The following is a 22890-nucleotide window of genomic DNA, read 5'->3' on the forward strand; positions in this document are numbered from 1 at the left end:
TACGTTACATACGATAAATGAAATAGATATCGCAATAAAGGATTACGAAAACTCCGCACAGGCATGATACTATTTGAATGCAATAGGTTTATTTCCTGGAATGTGGTAAATGTATTCTGTTATTTTTATAGTTCTAGGCAGAGTTTCGACTTATCATCGTCAGCTTGGATTGGCTTTCTGAGAGGAGACCCGTGCTCAACAGTAAGACGCATATGGGTTGTTAATGATAAATGAGAGGTAGGCCTGCTGCATTTTCATCTATGAAGTAGGTACACGCCACCAATCGTCAATTTTTCATATATTATTTAACTAATATTAGAACCTCTCTGACATTTGAGATTCTGTATCTTCGGTGCAGTAATATGGTGGCATGGATTCGGAAGGCAGTCATAGATCATATAACTGCTATAAAATAAGGTTTTTTATTTATTTATTTTTTTTTATTTATTGATACTATGTGATCTCGTACTTTTTTATGGTGTCATCTTCCAAGGCATCTACTTGCTATCTTATGTAAAATTCTACGATATGATATTTTTAATCTTAAACTACAAAAAAACACATGCTCAAGCTCGGCATGACTGAGCTTCACAATGTGTTTTTTTTTAAAGATATAAGTTTAAATGTTAATTTTAATAATAATTAACATAAAACTAAACCGATGAACCTGTACGAAAGGATTAATGAGAATGGAAGAAGCAAGAGAGATACGCAAGGATCGTATTAAGTAGATGAACGTGGTATCTGCCTACCTCTATGGGAATAAGGCTTGATTGTCAAACTATGTACTCACACTATCAATAAGTTGCTGCTTCTCCTGCAGCTGCAGCTCCTGGTGGCGCAGCGTGGAGCGCTGCTTCTCAGCCGTGCTGCTCAGCCGCGACAGCACCTCCTGGTCGTGCTCCCGTGCCGGCGACGGTGGGGCGCTGGTACCTGCGATACGACGTCAACGTCAAAACGTATTAGAACGTGGCGGGTAGCAGCGAAAGTTGTTGTACTATCATTTTGTGGTAGAGGAAACATCATGAGCAGGTCCCAGGACTTGTGACCTTGGGTGTAGGTTTAAGGTATCCCTTTAGAATGCACTAGTACCCGCGATACGACATAAGCGTCAAAACGTATTAGAACGTGACGGGTAGCAGCGAAAGTTGTTGTACTATCATTTTGTGGTAGAGGAAACATCATGAGCAGGTCCCAGGACTTGTGACTTGGGTGTAGGTTTAAGGGAGCCCCTTATTATGCATTAACACTCATCTCCCCTGCCCGACATGTTCTCCATGTCCACACTAAACAATTTATGATCAATTATTACACCACAAAATCATTAACACAACTAGCAGCGTGACGGCATCCACGCTGCCTAACAAAACTGAACTCAAATACCCTTTATTTATACTATAGTAACAACTTTATACAAATGCTTACTTTTTATAACAATATAAATAGTTAGTTTAATGTCAATACCACGCTTACTGTCTTATATAACAGTACGTGGTATACGTTTTAGGGTTGGACCCAGTCCTGGAATAGCCTATAAGATATTTAAGCAATTGCTAGAGAATCCCGTCTAGGGCCAGAAAAAAACCGAGCACACGAAAGCAACTAAAAAAATATTTTTTTTAATTAATTCTTTGTAGTTCATACAAAAATATAAATCTCTTTTTCATAATATTAGTATAGAAATATAGATACGAGTATACGAGTACATAATACATAAGTAATATAGTTTTATTCCCCAATATATTTTCGTTTACCCTACAGATACTAACCATAACATTAAATCGGACCTCAATAAACGTGCTTACGTATGTAAGTACGCGTAGAATTAGAATTCAGGTACCGATAACGTTTAATATACGATAGTGTAATAATATCCTCTACACTGAATTTTGGTCAGAGCGGCATATCTCCATTTTGAGCTTGTCTTTAACATCTGTCCAGAAGGATTTATAGTGCACAAGTGTGTGTATCCTCTACACTATTGCCTCTTTCATAGTTTGAAACAACACACCGAGACTACCGAGTAGAACAGGCGTAGGATCGATGTCTTCATACGGTCTCCGAGGCTTGAGGGTGTGCCAATACCGTCCATTTTGTGTGCCAGTACTGTCCATGTGGTGTGCCAATACTGTCCATGTGCTGTGCCAATACCGTCCATATGGTGTGACAATACCGTCAACATCCCAACTAGTCCATTGAAAAGTTACATCTGGGGTTGCGTCTCTTAGAGGACGCAATTATTTTTTTATGTGAAGTGGGATAGAGGTCAGTAGAAAGCTAAAACCAAGTTAGTGGGGGTTCAATGGACTAAACTACAGTACATATTATTACCACAATCATTATGTCAGAAAAATCGGCTTAGATTAGAAATGCAAATAAACTGGGAAATTTCAGCTTTAGATATGGCCTAGAAAAGCGCTCCTAAAAGAAGAGATCTGGCAGTTGTAACACGAAATTTTTCAATGATATTAATTTTTCAAAAATCCTACATTTGTATGAAAATTTTTAAGCTCAATAGAAGATTTTTTATTTATTTTATTGTGCTACCTGCCACCAATAGTCTGATCAAGATCGTTCCCCACAAAGCATTGGATATTAACCCCAATAAACCCTTAGTTTTCGCGAAATACGCAGTGCACTTACATTCAACCTTGTGCTACCCCATACAAACCACACCCGATAAACAATACGAGGACGACATACATTTCCAGAACTCACCGTCCGCGGGCGAGTTGACAGTCCTCCGCAGGCGTTTGTTCTCGTCCTGGAGCCTGGCGACCGCCGTGACCAGCTCGGCTGACTCCGTCCGCCATTGCTCCTCGATTGCTTCTATTTCCTGAATAACAAACGACAACAGTAAATACAACGAATCAAAAACTATATCAGGTCAAATTTGTATGTATTGAAAATATTTGGATTTTTTTTGGAGGGCATTATATTATCGATCATCATTATCAAACTATAGTTAGTGATTTCAGACTAGTGTATTTTTTGTGCCAACATCGTTTCAGCATACGCGCTTACACGCGTGCTACATTACGCGCTTCAAAAAACCGGACTCACGTTAACGGACGAGCTTTGGAGCGCGTCAACGCTTGTACGAGCGTATGCCAAAAGTTGCGCCTATAAGCGCCTACATCCACTTCAAAAAATGAGCTCTTACGCGCGTATAAAACGCTAGTCTGAAACCGATCTTAGGCTAGTCCACCACGCTGGCCCAATGCGAATTGGCAGACTTCACACACGCAGAGAATTAAGAACATTCTGTGGTATGCAGGTTATATTATAACGTATCGTATTCGTCCTACCTAAAAAAAGATAGAGCGATATTTTAACGCCTCTTTCGTCCTACCGCAACAAAAAGATAGAGCGATATTTTAACGTCTCTTTCGTCCTACCGCAACAAAAAGATAGAGCGATATTTTAACGTCTCTTTCGTCCTACCGCAACAAAAAGATAGAGCGATATTTTAACGCCTCTTTCGTCCTACCGCAACAAAAAGATAGAGCGATATTTTAACGTCTCTTTCGTCCTACCGCAACAAAAAGATAGAGCGATATTTTAACGTCTCTTTCGTCCTACCGCAACAAAAAGATAGAGCGATATTTTAACGTCTCTTTCGTCCTACCGCAACAAAATACGTAGACAAACTTATCTCGTAACGGGCATCTCTGACCCACTGGAGATATTGACTCGAAAATATTTAGGTGTAGGTATACTTTTTACGCAGTTCATCGCAGTTAAAATTTTACCTCGACACATGGACTTTGTTAGAAAAGTAATTCAGTACACCTGGGAAGCCTTTCATATTAAACAGATGACCTTTCCTCACCTCATTATACTCAGAATTTTACGTCGGGACAGTTTTATGTTTATTATGTTAATAAATTACATTCTTATTCATTCCTTTACTTAATTAACTAAGTGAGTTAAAAAAAATATGATATCATTAGTTTGAACAAAGTTATATTTTTTGGAGTTTTGTCTCGTAAGTATTCATTAACCACAAAGAATATTTTTGAGTGAAGTATATACTATGTATGTACAACTGTAACCATTCTTTGGGATGTGCTATAGGACGAGGCGTCTCGCTTTATAAAACAGGGAATTTGTAGCTTAAACCCACCACACTACTACAATGCAGGTTGGCATGATGATGTTTGGCGCTGTAATTCTATAACAATGAGATGATAATTATGACCAGCTGCCGGCCACTTTACTAACTTTTTTTAACGTAACTACATCAAAGTTAGTGAATTGCCCAGTTATAATATGTTAATTAAGTATATTAGGTAGCTACTTAACCTTAGCTACCTAGTATAATTAACATCAAATCAATAACAAATGCATTTTTTGTATTCCTTAAAGCCCAATGTTAACAAAAATCACAATGATAAGTGGACATTGTCTACCTACTCTAAATCAAAATTCATTTATTTGAAGTAGGCTCAATTTACAAGCACTTTTGATATGTCAGTTGACTATTTGTAAAGATTCTACCCCGAAGAAACTCAACAGTTGCTCTTTTGAAATAAAAAAGTCATACAGTATTATAATTTACAATTGATAACAATTACAATTTCTTATAGTTTTACTTCCTGTGTGAAGCTGGAAACTGATCCAATGGCCTCCAAGCACCTCTATCCAGAAAGGGTTGTCAGTGGACACGGGATGATGTTTGTTTGAAACTGATTTTCGTTAAATGGGCTTTACAGAATACGAAAAATGCAGTTGTTGATTTCAAGTTAACTATAATAAATGAATATATGGTTAATAGACTAAAATTAGTAGACTAAACTAATGATTGAACAGTGGCATGGGATTGTAACACTATCAACTTCCCAACTCTGAGTTACTACTGAGAATTATTTGGAAGACAGCTCAAAAATTCAATTCATAGACCAACTCAGGACCTTGTGATCCAAACCTTACCACTGGACCAAAGAGGCAATATGTCATCATCATCTGTTATACCATATTCATATGTAGTAATATTCAATAAGTACTCTGTTCATTAAAGAATTTAATAACAAGGCAATTCCTTCATTCATAATTGTGAATATAATGTTCTACATATTGGTCAAGGCAGTTACATGTTATCAAATTGCATTAAAGATACACATATAGAGTCAAATTACATCTTTATCTGTATTTATGTATTTTTCTTAAAATATTAGAATTATAAAGTTATTTAATTTTTAGTATAATAGGAAAAAAATGGATTATTATTATTTATATTTTCAAATTAAATAATATTATAAAGCTGAAGAGTTTGTTTGTTTGTTTGATTGATTAAATGTGCTAATCTCTGGAACTACTGGTCTGATTTAAAAAATTCTTTCAGTGTTAGATAGCCCATTTATCGAGGAAGGCTATAGGCTAGGAAAGCTACATTATTGCTCTGTATTCTTATGGGAAAGGAAACCACGCGGGTGAAACCGCGCGGCGTCAGCTTGTATTTACATAAAAAACCAACTGTTTTAAGTTAAAGTCAAAGCTGCAATAACTCCACAGTAAAGGGACTACACGTAGGTTCATCAACAAAAGATTGCTTGATCTCTATTCACTGGAATATTGTTTATATCATTCCTAACACTGTTAATTCTGACTAATTGGAAGTAAACAGGAAAAACGGGAATATTGGTCATATTTTGAAAAAGATATTATTATTATTTTACAAAAAAAAGTTAAATATCTACATCAATTTATTAAGTCATTTTACATTATTGTACAGATTTCAAACATGTCCAGTCTAAAAATATACCTACCCAAAAGAATGTTATCCTGGTTTTTTTTTATTATCACATTGTCACATTTTTTTTTTTATAACATAAGCTAGCATTTGACCACAATCATGCCTGATGATAAGAAATGATGTAACTTATGAAGAAATGTGCTTGCCTAAAATATACCTATTCCATTGACCATAGATCATTAGATGGGCCTAGTGTGTGTCGCAAGTGTCGCAGAATTGTCATTGGTTTTGCACATTGAGTATGTCATCACTCGTAACACATTTCTCTTTATTCATGTTGTGGCTTGTGTTTTTACACTTCCAAAATGACCACAAAGGCATAATTCAGGGATTAAAATAAGAAAAAACAGTAAATGTTTTCTTAAGTCCACATCCACTCACAGCATGCACTTGGTACATACTAAGATAAGATGTGCTTTCTTTAATGGAGGGGCCCATCTAACGATTTATATTGATGGCCTATTCATTGTTGACTTAGAGATACCCAAATTGTATGTAGATAATAGGGAAAAAAAGCTGGAGTCATTGCATATATTGCATTGCATATTTCTTTGCAGTAAAAATGTAATGAGGAACCAAAATGGCTTTGTATTATTAAGAATTTTAAAACAGAGTACCCTGTTCTTTACATCAATTAATTGTTTCTATTGTTTCCATGACTGTGTAATGATGTAATAAAAATGCTTGTAGGATAATAGTAGCTAATTTTGTAATTTAGAACTAAATTATGTATAATAACATTTCAGTGAAATAAACTCTTGGTATTTATTATTGTTAGAATTATAAGTACAATTTTCAAAGAAGATCTTAGAGGAAAACTAGTTCACGTAAACAACAAACTACAATAAGTAAAAATACCTATTTCAATAATATAGTTTCATCTTAAAAGTAAATATGAGATTTACTTGATCACAGCTTTGAAGAGTAGTTTTCAAATATCATAACAAACTCTACAATTGGCATATTGTCCTTGATCTTAGTTAAAAGTTGACACTTGTAACTCAACTATATCTACAATTATACTAATATTTAATATATTTTATACACTCAGTAGACTTTTTTTACAAGTTTAGCCCTTGACTACAATTTTACCTGATGGTAAATTATGATTCAATCTAAGATGGAAGCGGGTTAACTAGGTAGGAGGATGAAAATCCACACCCCCTTTGGTTTCTATGCAACATCATACCGGTGGTAAGTCTTGGTTGGAAGGGTGGTAACTAGCCAAACTAGCCACGGCCAAAGTCTCCCACCAGCCAGTCTTGGACTAATTAAGAAACCCAGCCGGGGATCGAAACCAAGATCTCCATAGTGTAAATCCACAGCGCATACCACTGCCCCATGGAGGCCGTCAATAGAGGCTAGTAGCATTAGCTATTGTAACTTGGAAGACATCTATAAGCCATGAATATCTAGGTACATTTACATATCTCTCAAAAAGATGGTTATGTTTTTAAGTTTCATTTTGACAAACTGAAAGGTCAATTATTTTAATTTTAGAATTATCAATGTAATGTCATTTGATTCATCTTACTTGAAGAGGATAATTTCTAAACAGTCCATGGATTGTGTGGATGCACAATGAATCATCATCAGATTTTGAGACAAGTGACATGGATGTAGGTTTTTCTCAAAACTCATTTTCACAGCTCGTGTTATATGTCAGTCGCAGATTTGGATTCTCTTATCTTTATATTAATTTGGACTCTATCTATCATTATCTTAATAATTTGCCTTTTTTGAAATTCTACAGGTTGATAAGGAACTTGATCATCAGATGGGAAATAAAGATTGTAGTCAACATAAGTGCAGACAATCCAATTATTCAATTGAAACTTCAGTGTGATGGTAAGATATCTATGCATGCTGTATAAATCTACCTATTCTGGATTTTATTTAATCATTATCTTAACTTATATTATAAAATTTGATTTGATTTTGTTTAATTAATGATTATAGACTATAAATGATGATAGATAGAGTTTACACCAAGGCACCCGCGAAGTCAATTAAGTAAGACCAATATTTCCCATTCTCTAATTAAATAAAATGTAAAGACTAGGTTAGGACTGGATATGACAAATAGTCAAGCAAGCAGAGATTAAAGACTGATTATAACAGAACAACACTTGCAATAGGCCTAGCAAGTGATCAACGCTACAGTGTAAACTCTACATAACAACAATAAAGGGACATTTTATGGCGTTATGTGGAAAGAAGAAAAATGTATGAGTAAAACTTTTTTGTACACAGTGATTTTCTTTTACTAGCCATGTTTACTATTTGAAAGTTTGTGAGCAACTAAGAATATGATAATGTATTAAGTCCATGACGTCTACTTATTAGTTATGGTCAACTACAGTGTACATGTGCAATCCCAATTTGTAAATAAAAGAACAAATTTTGCAGAAAGATTTTTGTGCATGATGCCGACAGTCGAGTTTATTACAAGATAAGATAATAATAATATAGTACAAGCGACGATATAATATAAAAGAATGTAGACAGCTGCACGGTTTTCACTAATTTTGGCAATTTAAAAGGTTCTTTTTATTAGTTAATTGTCACTTAAGAGTGGGTGTAATGCTATACAAAAAGTCCTACTGCTAGTATACAGATTCTGCCATTTGTAGCCTGTCATGAGTTTAACATACAGAACCACCAACAGTTTAAAAAGGTTCTTAATTCAAGGTACTAAGGAAACTTATAACTGCCTCCTTGGTCCAGTGATTAGCCTATAAGGGTTCAGATAGTAAGAGACTGGGATCTTAGCCTCGGCCCACCCATTAACATCCATTGAAACAGTGTGGTGGCTGATCTATAAGCTCCATACCTCCTCGCCTATGATGAGGGTGAACAGTTATAATAGGCTAATAACAATGAATAAACTAAGAAAGCTACCAGTACACTGACGTCAAAGACCGATAGTGGTGTCAATGTCGAGCAATATCCACCAGAACAAACAATAATATGCTTTTGTAATTAATTGTACCAATGCGTTATTAGTTGTCGAAACTGCGGGCGTTTCGTGTTTTTGTATGTACTCATTGAATAGCCAAACAACAATGACCTCAACCGCTTACCTTCTCGAAGCGCTGTCTGTACTCCGCCTTCTCGATCTTGTCGTTCTCCAACTGTGATATCTTCGCCGTCAACTCGTGGAGAGCCTGATTCTCCTTTTCGTTGCGCACGGCCAAGTTTTCCAACAGTTCCAGTGCGTTAATCACTTTCGGCAACAGAGCAGTCACGGCCTCGGGGCCGTATTTCTCGATTATTATTTCGCATTCCTTTCCAATGTCCGACGCCAGATCGTAAACATCGACGACGGTCACCTCGTCGTCGAAGTCCGGCATTTTAGCGGAGAAGCGCCTGCGGTACGGCATTAAAAATCACCTTGTTTTCACTCCACCTCACATTAGAACTTACGTTACAGAAAACTATGCACCTTTTGCAGGTGCGCCATTATTACTGAAGAGAAGAAAAGACGAAAAACGTCATTAGCTCATTACGTCACGTCACGTCAATTAATATACAGATACATAATAAGCAAAAGTCAGAATCGTAGTGTCCACAGATTAATAGGTAGTGTCAGCATAGACTTAGAACAACTAGACGTAGCCATCGCGTGGCCGCCCGTGAGACAGCCTTATGTAAGGTTAGAAGTGTGCGTGTGTATTATATTATTATGTACACTACACTTGCATTCATAAATTACATAACAAAATGTTGCCATACATATTTATTTACACGTTTTTGGGGTAACCTACAAATAGAATTAAATGAAGTCCTACTACGATAAATAGGATCAGATATATTAAAAAGTAAGATTCTTTCAGATAATAAAAGAACTTTGTATTATTTAATTGTGTTTTCGGTGATAACTTAAATCATAACATGATATCAGTCCATTGCCTACAATTCTTACCTATGGTAGGAGCACAGGCTTTTAAACTTTCAGCTGATCTTTTTTGATACTAAAGATGTGAAAGTTCGTGAGTGTGTGTTTGTTGTAATCTTTCAGCAAATACTACTAAACAGATTTCCCCAAATTTTGGCACACAAATAACCTGTAATAACACATAGGTTATTTTTTATCCCAAAATTCCTACGGAAACGGGAACTACTTATGCGGGGGAAATCGAGCATATCCTCTAGTATTAAATACTAGCTGACGCCGCGCGGTTTCACCCGCGTGGTTTCCGTTCCCGTAGGAATATGGGAATAATAAATAGCCTATAGCCTTCCTCGATAAATGGGCTATCTAACACCGAAAGAATTTTTTTCAAATCAGACCAGTAGTTCCTGAGATTAGCGCGTTCAATCAAACAAACAAACAAACAAACTCTTCAGCTTTATATTAGTATAGATTAATAACACACGTTTAGCCATCATAACAAAATGTTGCCATACATCTTAGACTCGTGGTAAAGAGTGTAATCTTTACTTTATTAAGAATTAGTTACGGCGTCTTACCAAAAATTACTTAATTCTTTTATTTTAGTGGTAGTTTAATAGGTGGGACATGGTCACATTTGAAGTAAATAAAGAAAAGGTTAGGTTTTGAAATATAGCGAAATACGAAATATTGCCATTGAAGATACTCTAGTTAACGCTTATCACATTCAATTAGCTTCGAATTCCAACAAATGTAGGCTATATATTATCATTCAAAGAAGTTAATGGTTTCTTACTAATGAAATGTAATTCCTTCGATTTTCCGCTCACTGCGGCTTTTGCAGCCTAAAATACAACACCCCACCATAGCACAATAACTTATAAATTAATATCGTAACCGCAATGTTGTACCATATAATACTCAATTTACTAAAAATTAAATAACTGCTTGGATACGTGTTGTGTTTGTCAACCATCAATCAAACATTCGACGTTTGCCAAACAAAAAAATCGACCATGCTGAAAGTGACAAAAAAAAAATCTCGTGTCCCTTTTTAATAAAAGCCGAGTGACATAAGCCTGTCACGCTCTAGAATCCAAAGTCACTTTAGGGCTACATCTGGTAGTTATATATCTATGAGTGTCAGACACAGACGACAAATGAAGGTGTCAGAGTCCGTAGTGATGCACAATGCACATAGACATTGATACTAATATCGAATCGACAACTCCGAGAAGCGAATAGTATATTAGGCTAGGTGACACTTTTTAAATGGTTTTAAATAGTTCATTAACGTTCTACTAGATTGAAAAAAAAATCATATTTTTTGAGACGTAATTACCTACATGGAATTATTTTTTTATTTTTCATCATAATTTTAACATACGAGTAACCTTTAGCCAGGTAGGCTCTATGTACGAGTAAACTAATTGATCTGAAACTGTGATAGATTTCAAATTGCTCCCCTTGCCGCCAAATTATTTGTTATACCTACTCCTTATACAGTTTCTCCGACTAATCGGAGTGTAACGGGAATATCAGTCATACAGTAGACATATTGTGGCAAATGTTCGCTTAAAAAATATCTTGTTATGGATTCAATGCAATTGAAAATTGTTAATTTCATCCGATTGGCTGCAGAAAAAAAATGATCTCTATAATACTGGGCACTATTAATTGATAAAATATAGTGTAGAAGTGTTGTGTAATTCAATTTTTACAACTAAATTAAAACCATCTAATGGATTACTCGAATGATATTGTCTAATCGATTTCAATCTCGCCTCATATATACTTACGTACATCACTAACAATGTATTCATTGTCTATGATTTTTGTGCCAAAGAGGATAGAAATATCCACATGTCTCCTTTTCTGCATGGTCGAATACACATACCGTAGGTTTTACAGTATAACATTCCAAACTTTTTTGAACTTTTATGCCCGGCCGTGGCCGACACAAGGCCAGACTTTAATTCTCGCACTGCCGGCTACCGCAATGTTAGCCTGCGCTCTGTCCTGATTATATTGTGGCCACAACATTACTCCTTGGAGTAATATATTCTTGGGCCACACACTGCTCTGCTCGAAGAAATACTCGCGCGAATATTCATGGAATTATTGTCACAAATATTGTTGCAGATAGAATGATACGAAGATTTTCCTTAGTTACTGTACTGCAGAACCCTGCGGTTTTACACACGTAGTTTCCGTTTCCGTGAACAAACAAACAATGAAATCTTTTGTCTTTATAATATTAGTATAGATCACTTAAAGATAGGTAAGTAGGTACATAACTTTAATATTGTGTCCTCTCGTGTACCCGAATAATATTTAACATTGAACATTACTAAAGAGAACATTATTTTAACATTATTAGAGACTTTGGAGTATATATTAATTAATATTCCTGTGGTAAGATTAATAAAAAATCTGCCAAGTGTTTGTCGCGCCACGTGCAGTGTGGGGTTCCGTAGATTAGATTAATGAGCAATATAATCCAATAAGTAATGCACAAACCATAGGATAGACAACGAAAATTCATCCTCACTTTGCATGTACGGGAGGAATCTCCGAAAATTTTTCTTTAGACGTAATTAATATACATAGTATACATACACACCTTTGGTCTAAGATACATACCAATACCACAAACAATATACAAACAGCTTTGTAGTTTTAATAGACTCTAACGGAATTAGTATGCAAATTTCGATTTCCAATATCGTTTTTTAAGTTGGTCGATTATTAATTACTCTTTGAATAGCCATTGCTAATTAGCTGATAACAGCATTATAAAGAAATTACAAGGGAAACTATAAAGTTTCCCTTGTAATTTCTTTATATATCATATATATACCCTTATATAACAGTTTAGCCTGTAGAGGGTGGGGACACTTGACTCTAACAAAAATCAGCTCCTAAAACCTTAATATTTTACAAATCGAAAAATGTTGGTAGAAGACTCCTCATATCTTTCAAAGACCTGTCTAAAGAAACCCAACACTATGAAATAAAATAAAAAATTCATTCTCACTTTTCACGGCAGATTATGGGACTTCCATTTCATTTCGTCCGCAAATAATTTTATTATTTTCGAAATCCTTTTTAATAATTCTCGCGAAAATCGCATGACCGTTTAGTGATTTCGGCGTTCCGATTGAACAGATTTACAGATCGCTATAAAAATATGTCTTCATCCAGTTTTTAAACTATCTTCAGAACCTGGTCTGAAGCTCTGAGCACAAAACGCTGAACCTCATTATCCTATATCCTATCAGCCGATGAACGTCCTCTGCAAGCAATAGGCCTTTTGTTGGGATTTCCAAACATCCCGATCCTGAGCCGCTTGCATCGAGCGAATACCTGCGACTCACTAGATGTCGTCAGTCCACCTGGCGAGTTGGTCGACTTTCTAGTCAATGGTTGGCTTTCTAGTGCGGGGTCGCTATTCCAGGACCCCAACGTCCATCGGCTCTTCGAACTACGTGCCCCGCCCACTGCCACTTCGTTGAGCTATGTCAGTGACTTTGATTCTTCTGCGGATTTGCTCATTTCTATTTCGAACACGCAGAGATCCTCCCAGCATAGCTAGTTCCATTACCGTGCTGTGTGACTCTGAGCCTTCATAAGAGGCCCATTGTTAGCTACCAAGTCTCGGAATCATAAGTCATTCGGACACTGTGGAATTTTGGACAATACTAATAAACCTCATTTAATTTCGCTCCACTATTGTTGCGTGTGTTAGATATAAGTAACAAAAACACAAATGGAAGTGTTGGGAAAAGTCGTCACCTTGGAATTTTCATCGAAAAATCTGCCTAATCCCTTGAGAATTGAAATATTTAACAAAACAATAAATGATAGGGAAAGCAGGATTCAACGGGTACGAAGTCGTCAACACTATTGCTCGTTTATAAAATTAAAATATAAAGAAATCAGCTTATTATTATCTTCTTATCAACTTTTCTTTTATAAAAAGAACATTCATTCTTACTCATCTGTTACTAATCTTTTTTTCTGCAGCATATAAACAGAAACACGAAAGTTGTGTACTTAGAGGTAATATTTTAGACACAACATAGGTACTTAGGTAGGTAAGTAAAGTAAGCTTAATGCTTTTTCATCTGAACTGATAACAGATGACATGATTCATTAAATGTGTATCATACTGTTTTCAAGAACGTTGTTAAAATATCGATTATTAGTAGTAGCCAGGCCACGCGCGAAGCGAAGCAACAGTTGGGAGATATCAACAGACGGGAGCGTGCGGCACTGCTCCTTCCGCCCGCGAAAATTTAAATTTCGAACTGTGTTATTTTCTTTTTTTTTCTTTTTAAATCGCGCAATGAACTTTCAAAGTAAAGCCAACAAATATGTGTGCCCTAATGACAGGCAACTTTCCTTACGATCAAAGTGAGTATTTTATCAAATATCAAACTTTTGTGAATTGTCTACTGGAATCTGTTTATGTTTTGGTGTTGTTGATATTTTTGCGTCCATGTGTTTTCAGGAATAGTGATATTTAAAATAAATATAAAGAATCCATTAAGCAAACTGTAAATTTTGATAAACTTTAATAGACAGGGTAATAGTAATTTATATTAAAATTTGTATTTACCATTTACTAATACAACTTTGACATCTATGAGGTAAATTATTAAGTATTAAATATGTAGTAGTAATTAACTTTGATTTTTAGTTGAACTTTTCTATCAATGAAGGCTGGGTTTATCTAGATGTTAGAAAATACATTCAGCATGGCAAGGTTTAGGTACATAAACCTAGTAACCAATTAAAAAAAGAAACAAATTATTGAAACTAGTTTATTTATTGCCTTGCTTATTGCTTATTACGATTAATTTTATAGTAACAGGTTAAGAAACTAAATTGGAAGTTAAAAATATTTTTTTTTCACGAAGTCATTGCCGACTGAATATGAAAAATTACTATACAAACGCACACTTTAGAAAAATATTTATTTACTAGCCGACGTCCCACGGTTTCAAAAGCGTAGTTCCCGTTCCCTTGAGAATACGGGGTCAAAATATAGCTTATAACACTCACTAATAACTTTCTTTCTAGTAGTAAAAGAATTTTCATAATCAGTTCAGTAGATCCAGCGATTACCCCCAACTTTCAATACCACGAACTTTCCTCTATGAAACATTAGTTACTCATAGATAAATTCACATAAGTACCTACGAGTAAAATCGGTTTTGCACTTAGAGCAGCTTAGAGAGAGAAATAGATACGATTGGAAATCTGAAACTTCTGAAAGCGGATTAAAATTACGTTGCGTACGTTATGTACAAATTAATAAATATATCAAAGAGAACATTTTATAAATAAATTATTGTTAAAAAATATGTAATAATAAACAAGAATTTATACATAATTATACAATATCTCTCATTAACATTGTTTTTTTTAATTTTTAAACCAAAATGATACTGTCAAAACTTTTTGTAAAAAATCCACCCCTCCCATTGCGGGGCATAAGATTGTCCAAGCAACCTTCGTCAGGTCTACAGAGTGAGGAACCTCCTTTGTTCTTACAATCACAATACGCGCCGTCTCAAGGATTCAGCCTTATATCTGACCCTTGTTCCAACGATCAAGCGAAAGCTTCTTATGGTATCGGTTGAAGCTTTTCGCTATGATGAATGTTGTTCCTGAAGATTAACTCGAACGTTTTTGGTATTGTGTTTTGATAGAAATTAATAAATTATCTAGCTACCCTCTCGTACAGTTTAATTTTGGTATTATCTACATTAGTAGATAGTAAAATCAAACTGAGTTCAAAATCTGTGGTTTTAAACTAGGGAAAGCAGTATAGGTAAAGATACAAAAAAATAAAATCCTTCTCCAATATAAGTTTGTAATGAGTTCTCAGGGTAGGCAGAATTTTTTGCTTCTATGAAGTGCCACTGTAACCAATACCAAGTAAGTCATCGTTAACGAAATAAAAATTTCAGTAACATAATATTATCTTTTTTTATTCATTATTAAAATTGCGATGTTTTTGATTTTTTTAACATTGGTTAATTGAACCCAAAGCTCAATTACAAATTACGGCGTAGTTAAAACAGCTATTCGATAAAAAAAATAAAAGTAGCGAAAAAAACCGCAAGCAAAAGCTTCTATAAACTAGAAAGAGCATTAAGCTTGTTTTTCATCCTTAAGCTACTTATTCTATTAGATAGAAGCAACCTTTTTGAGTCGTTTGTAACTAGCTAAACGGCTTCCCGGGTCACGGCTTCAGGAAAAAGGATCGTGCGCTATGAATTTCTAAAAATAAATTCGAGGTTGCGCCGTCCTTGCCTCGATACATCGTTCACTATCTCCCTGCAACATCCGCTTCCGTTCGCTTTGTTTTCATTACAACTCAATCTAATCTGACGACACGCCATGCCTGGTGATCAACTGTAGATCAATAGATTATAATCCTTAACAACGTATACCTACTCGTATTACAATAACATGATGCACGCCTACGCTTCAGGTTGGTAAAATGGGGATGATGACAAGGTTAGAATATATTGATTTTTATGAGTTTGTTGTGGGCTCTTCTCGGACCAAGGCGCTGTTGGAACCCTCGTAACTTTAATTTTAAGTTTTCAAATGAATATTATCACCATTATCTTAATTTTAATAATATTACCTGACGTTTCGAAAGAGCTCGTAAACTAAGCCTATTTGAAATATGTAAATGAATATTGACTTTGGCTTTATGATACATTCGGCTAAATAAGCTCAATATTAACTAATTTATACATAAAAAGCAATTATTGAATGGATATTTGCAAAATAAATAAGATAATAAAATTTTAAAATCTATTAAAAATCTTTTATCCTAATTAGATGAAAATTCATAAAGTTTTAGCTTACTTACGTTAAATGACACATTTTTTAATAAATGAACTTTAAACATAAACGCACAAATAACAAAGATATTAGTAATTTTGTTTGAACGCCCATACAAATCTAACGATCATTATGTAACTACAACGTCATTAATTCGTACCATTTTGTATGGGGCGTTTTTCAGGGATCCGTGGCAGCGCCGCAAATCTGACCCTTTAAATCCCTGTAGCTCCGAAATTAATGATCGCAGACACCCTGTTACTTTTACAAAATTGCTTTACTGTTAGCATACTTTTAATTTTATATACAATTTAAAAAACTGTCATCATCCCTCAAGCCAGTATTTTATAGGACGTGTTTCTTGCACTCATTATCTCCCTACACAGCTGCTACTGGCTCGAGGCTTTTTTTCGCTCAGTACCATAAACAAACGTCCTTCGAACCCTGTGTCAAGTTGAATCACACGAGTTGTATTCGTATCCAACACAGTCAATTAGGTTTAAATTAGATAGCATCTAACGAAGTAGTCGTTAAAGGAAATAAAATTGTTAGCAACTGTAAAACGGCTTTAAGTTAATCACATAGCAATTCACAAGGAACACTCCACTTATACTACGTACCACAGAAAACATATGGTACACACGTACTCGTACTATGTTTTCTGTGCTCGTACCTATAAATAAATTGAGGTAAATCAAAATGACTGGTTTCTCAAGTGCCTCAGTCTTTTTATCCGGGCCAATCCCTGGAACGGCTGCAAATTTTGATGGGACAGTTGAGGAAGATAGAGGAAGTTATTGAGCAACACGCTACTTTTTATTACGGAAAAAAATACCGACCGAATTGAGAACTTCCTCCTTTTTGAAGTCGGTTAAAAATAGACATTTCCCACGAAATTTGTGAAAAACTGAATTTTACGCGAATTCAGTTCGAAATTTTCTACTAAAATAATCTATACCTATATAAAGCTGAAGGTTAGTAAGTAAGTTAGTTTGTTTGTTTGATTGAATGCGCTAAGTTGATTCAGAAACTATTGGTCCGATTTGAAAAATTATTTCAGTGTTAAATAGCCCATTTATCGAGGAAGGCTATATGCTATATATTATCCCCGTATACCTACGGGAACGAGAACCACGCGGGTGAAACCGCGCGGCGTCAGCTAGTGTATAATATTTCAGATTTTCCTTTTTTTACCATATAACGAAATATAACATGAACCTTGAAGCAATGAGCTAATTTAATATCTCATGTTTCTATAACAGAAGGATGACATAAATAAAATACTGAGTTAGCGAATTGGAAAAGAATTTTTCAACGTATCATTTTCTTAGAATAAATTACAGCGACCCGTCATAGAACTGGCTGACCCGTGTCACAATTTTATTATCTGTCTAATGGTGTACGTCAAGCGGATCGCTCGTTGTAGGAGGATAGCCAGACTTACCTCATTTTATGAAGGCTCGAAATTTATTAGCCCTCCTACCATACATAAAGATTACCTATGGTAGGAACAAGGGGTAACATACTATACGATGTCTAAATTATAAACTAAAGCTCGGTATTAAAGTGAGAGTCATCGAGGCTCAAAAGTGTCTGCGAGAAATCTGTCTATTGGATGAAGACAGTTGACGCGTTTGACGACCGATCAGAGTAATATAATTTTTTCTAAACCCTAGATCTTGAGTGTGGTGGAGAAGTTCTACGGACATTTATACACCTCTACGAAAAAGCCTGTTGGTAATTTGGTCAAAGACCCTAGAGCCAAATTGACCAGACACTATACTGAAGATATCCCGGTCGTCGGCCTATACGATCATAGCTGACAAACTCTCAAACTTCATAAATAGTAGATTGTTATACAAGGGGCTAAAAAGACCCATTATATACGAGGTATTTTTAGGGCCCGAGACGAAGGCGAGGGCTGCCTAAATAGAAACCGAGTTTATATTGGGTTTAGCCCCACGTGTTACACTCTGCTTTTCACTACGATTGCGAGAAAATAAATTAGTTTAGTACGATATTCAAGGATCTATTTTAATTGAAAATTAAATGTACAAAGTCTACAATTTTGGATATTAAGGGAGATGCTTTTACCCGGCAACATAATTTCCGACTACTGTGAAGATGAATAATGATAATAGTTTAAAAAACTTCTTTCGTAAGTGAATCCATTCTTTGTTGTTTTCTCCACTTATTAAATTTTTCGTAGGTAAGTATTTAAGTAAATGCGTCTCGACTTTGATGGTAACAGATTGAAAGTTTCATCCATCTCCAAATTAGGATCACCATTCTCACTAGATGAAGACAACATTAACAATTATTGTTGAAAAATATGTAAGTTACGGTCACAAATTTACAATGAATTTCTGAAAAAAATCAAGTGTGTATTATTCACGCCAATTGGTTTTTAAATTCTCGTTTTTTAATTTAATTTTTTTCACGTGAGAAAAAGGCAAAGGTATTACACCGTAAAGGATTTTCCATGTCTTAAAATCTCGCTCTATTTGCAACTCAATAAAAATTAAATAAAAAAATGAACGCATTCCACAGACAAGAACGCTGCATTTCATTCCAATTTAAAGTTTTTTATTTATTTTTCAAAACAATCAGGGCCTTAACTATAATGATTATATTTTCGAATAAAACCTTCTCCGTTTTATAGTAGGCTAGTACTTGGCTAGTACTCGTAACAGACAAGAATTAAAAAAACAAAATTACTTTAGCCCCTAGAGGCTAAAATGCTTGTTTAGCCCCGCTGTGGAGTGGTAATATGACAGTGTTTTAGAGCAAGAGTAGTGAAAATGAGCTTTGTCTAACCATCACAGGCTCAGCCCATTACGCATAATACTAAAAGCATTTTAAACCGACCTTTCGACGACTTCTCTGGCGCAATTGATTCCTTGCTTTATAATCTAAAAGGGAATTGCGAACAAAGTTATCAGCATCGCAAAAGGTCACTCCTTTCGTCTCTACTGGTTTACTGTAAAATCTAAAGTGGAAAATTCGCTAAGTGCACTAAGGAATCCTTTAAACTCAAAAGTGGAACTTCTTCACCTTTTTGTCATCAACCTGCCACATAATGCTTGCTGCCTTTTGAATTGTTACATACTGGTATCTCTTGGACGCGGTCTTGATCTTTGTTTCTAATAGGCACTGCAAATCATCATCCCTTTCCCTAAAACCATCATCATCACCAGCTTTTTGACATTGTGGAGTTACAAGACGGATGTCCTGATTTCGATCCACGGCTGAGACGATTGAGGTTTTCTTAATTGATCCAGCTCTGGCTGGTGGAAAGCTTTGGCCGTGGCTAGTTACCACCCTACCGGCAATGACATACCGCCAAGCGATTTAGCATTCCGGTATGATGTCGTGTAGAAACTGTATGTGGATTTTCACCCTCTAACTAACAAGTTAGGCCGCTTCCTTCTTAGATTGCATCATCACTTACCATCTGGTAAGATTGTGGTTAAGGGCTTACTTGTAAAGAATAAAAATAAAAGAACAAGCTGATGAACGTCTACTGATAAAGGCATAAAACTCTCTAAAGGACTTGCAAAAACACAGTTTTGAGCCGCCTGTATCCAGCGGTTACCTGCAACCTGTTTAATATCTTCGATCCACCTGGCAGTGGATCGAATAACACTGCGCATACGGAAGCGGGGTCGCCATTCCAGGACCTTAGAACCCATAACATTCATCGGCTTTTCTAACTATATACTACTTCAGCTTTGCGACTCGTTGAGCTGTCGATAACTTTGATTCTTCTGCGGATCTCCTCATCTCTGATTCAACTACGCAGATATACTTTGAGCATAGCTCGCCTAATCCCTAACACTTAAGTCAAGAGAGATTAGGCACTTATTAGAACAAGACTTTTTAAAGTAGGCTTTAATGTTTGGGATTCCTTTTCCAGCAAAAGTCCATTTAGGTATTTATATTTTCTGAAATAGCTCAGAGTACGGTCTGGTAGTAGTCGTGTCTAGTTACTACTCTACCTGCACCTCCAAACCCCCTAGTGACGTCACTGAGATCTCATTCAGGAGCCTATAGCAATTAGCGCGATCAGAAATAAACAGAGCTCTCATCTATTATCTAGATCAGGAGTGTGGACAAAAATAACAAGGACCGTTGTTAATTAAAAGTTTCACGGAGGTTCTGGATCAATACACCTAGTTATCGAGAACAAAGGAACCTGAGTTATCACCACCCTACACTCTTTTGTCAAAACTTTTGTTTACTCGCTTCCGTTAATAGCGGTACTCCTACCCCTTAAAGCAAGTCCTCCTTTGCCATTCGCACGATAAAATTCATAGATTTCGTATTAACTATAAGTAGGTATACATGCTTTATTATCATCGTTAACTAAACAGGTAGATTTCTACTGCAAATATCAATGTTGACTACACTAACTGTCTAACTAAGATATTTAATCATCATCACCCTGTTTAATGGCCCTTATAGTTATAGTATATGGATATGTAGCTTAGAACCACCACGCTGCTCCAAAGCGCGGGCTTAGTGACAATGTCTGATTTTATATAGATATAAAAATCTAGCCATTGTGAATGGATATACCGCCATTTGTCGGTAAACACCGACAAATGTATATTTATGTTGTCAAAATATCCTTGGTGGTCAAAGATAATGTTCGGTGTTACTACACCTCCAACTTCCTAACTAGGTACGTGCTTTTACCGAAATAAAAATGAAAGGATGAAAGCTTAATAGATCAAAGCCGAGACTTGGACCAAGGCCTCGTGATAAAAGCCCTAAGCTAACCTGGTCTGGACCAATGAGGGTTTCATTTAAAAGAAAAAAGTGCCTGATAATGGTGAAATAACGTGAAGTAGATATTCAGTAATACCAAGCCCGCGGACTGAAAGTAGCGGTAGGCTATTTCGGCATGGCTCTCTAAGTGATATAATAAAAAGGGCTCTTGCCACCACAAATATTCCTGCGCTAATCGAACCGTCAGAATGATGGCAAGAGACCTGATGGATTGACGCTGGTTCCCTGGGAAATGGGGCGGGCAATTATGTGGGATGCTACATGCTTTGACACATTATCACCGTGTCATATCTGGGAGACAGAATCAAGACCGGGAGCCGCAGCAGAAAAAGCTTTTGCCGTGGAGACCCTTGGGGCATGGAGTCGCAGTGCCAAAAAATTTCACCGAATCATTTCACCGCGGCTAGTTGCCTCGACTGGTGACAGAAGGGCTGGCTCATTTTTTGCGCAAAGGATCAGCCTGGCTGTCCAGCGCGCAAATGCAGCCACTTGCCACCATTTCACATGGGCATGATTTGTATAGTTATTAGGATAAGTTACTTAATTTCCATATTGCATTATTTCTCAATAAAAAAAAAATAATACCTAATAATAAAAATATATGGTTTTCAACAAAGATTATACGTATAATTATGATACTAGATGGATTTATTAACTCAATGCAGAACCAATGCAAATAATGATGCAAACGAGCTCAAAGGCAACATAACAATATCGGTTCCTGGTAAAGCTTATATTGCTCTGTCCCGCTGTTTCCTAGTAAACACAATATTATGCCATAAAGTCTAAACTTAAAGTACCTACACAATGATGTATCTATATCAACAGTGATATTATAGTGTTTATCTGTTCATAACTTTGTTTTCAATGTATTCAACGACAATTTTTGTATTCAATGAGTCAATGACACGTTATCCCTTGATTGCTATCTCACCCGTGTAGCTAAGTGGCACGTCGATTCTCTTTCTACGATCGCTAACGCTTCGAAAACTAGAATGATGTATGGGAATGACATTTGCTATCGACAGGTCACGTGATCAAGATCTGTCATTCCCATACATTTTTCTAGTTTTCGGAGCGTTAGCGATCGTAGTAAGAGAATCGACGCCACTTGGCTACAGGGGTGAGATAGCAATCAAGGGATAACGTGTGATAAGGGGCAGGACCTTTCTGGTGCAGTTGCAGATCGTCAAATATTAAGTGTATCAATTTATACCAGAATTTCTCGTTTAAATATATTAGATAGATTAGAGTTGTACTCCATTATCTACCCTTTGGAAAGAGCTGCATTATCTAGTTACACTTTTAATCAATACAACAGATGTACAAGGTACAAGGTAATATTATCTTGTCTACCTATACATTAATTCAACACTGCATTAAAAAGGCTTCCTTGACTGATCTATCGAAATAGAGTATCGACGTACAGAATATATAGGTAAGTACCTACAACCAAAATTAAACCTTAAACAAACAAAGTTTGTGTACCTATGTTAGTTAGTCATTTACACCGCTATCCTAAATTCTAGAACAGTCCATGGTTCAATTCCCATTCAACTCATTCTTGAAAAAACAGTTTTTC

At 35.9% G+C, this 22890-nt stretch overlaps 2 protein-coding genes and 1 long non-coding RNA gene across 9 annotated transcripts in view; 1 reads left to right on the plus strand and 2 right to left on the minus strand.

Annotated features, from left to right (window-relative positions):
* LOC112055642 (RILP-like protein homolog) overlaps window positions 1-9268 on the minus strand; it is a 34497-nt gene extending 25229 nt beyond the window's left edge. For 2 of the 7 annotated variants that reach the window (XM_052882923.1, XM_024095834.2), the window contains exons 1-3: window positions 8839-9267; window positions 2704-2836; window positions 794-933 (exon numbers count right to left, since the gene is read on the minus strand). In XM_052882923.1, the coding sequence (XP_052738883.1) occupies window positions 794-933; window positions 2704-2836; window positions 8839-9138 (573 nt within the window). In that variant the 5' untranslated portion in view covers window positions 9139-9267. Of the gene's footprint in view, window positions 1-793; window positions 934-2703; window positions 2837-8838 lie in introns of all 7 variants that reach the window. The other 5 variants (XM_024095835.2, XM_024095832.2, XM_052882924.1 and 2 more) reach the window with 5 other exon arrangements.
* A 412-nt stretch (window positions 9269-9680) lies between these two features.
* Window positions 9681-10624, minus strand: LOC128198321 (uncharacterized). Its single transcript, XR_008251037.1, has 2 exons — window positions 10447-10624; window positions 9681-9822 (listed from the first exon to the last, which is right to left on the minus strand). It is a non-coding gene; the product is annotated as an uncharacterized LOC128198321 (long non-coding RNA).
* A 3254-nt stretch (window positions 10625-13878) lies between these two features.
* Window positions 13879-22890, plus strand: part of LOC112052305 (double C2-like domain-containing protein beta) — a 48349-nt gene continuing 39337 nt past the window's right edge. Inside the window, exon 1 of the mRNA XM_052883014.1 lies at window positions 13879-14066. Within this exon, the coding sequence (XP_052738974.1) occupies window positions 13999-14066 (68 nt within the window). The 5' untranslated portion in view covers window positions 13879-13998. The remainder of the gene's footprint in view (window positions 14067-22890) is intronic.

The sequence above is a fragment of the Bicyclus anynana genome, chromosome 8 (assembly GCF_947172395.1).
Source record: "Bicyclus anynana chromosome 8, ilBicAnyn1.1, whole genome shotgun sequence".
Classification (NCBI taxonomy): Eukaryota; Metazoa; Arthropoda; class Insecta; order Lepidoptera; family Nymphalidae; genus Bicyclus; species Bicyclus anynana.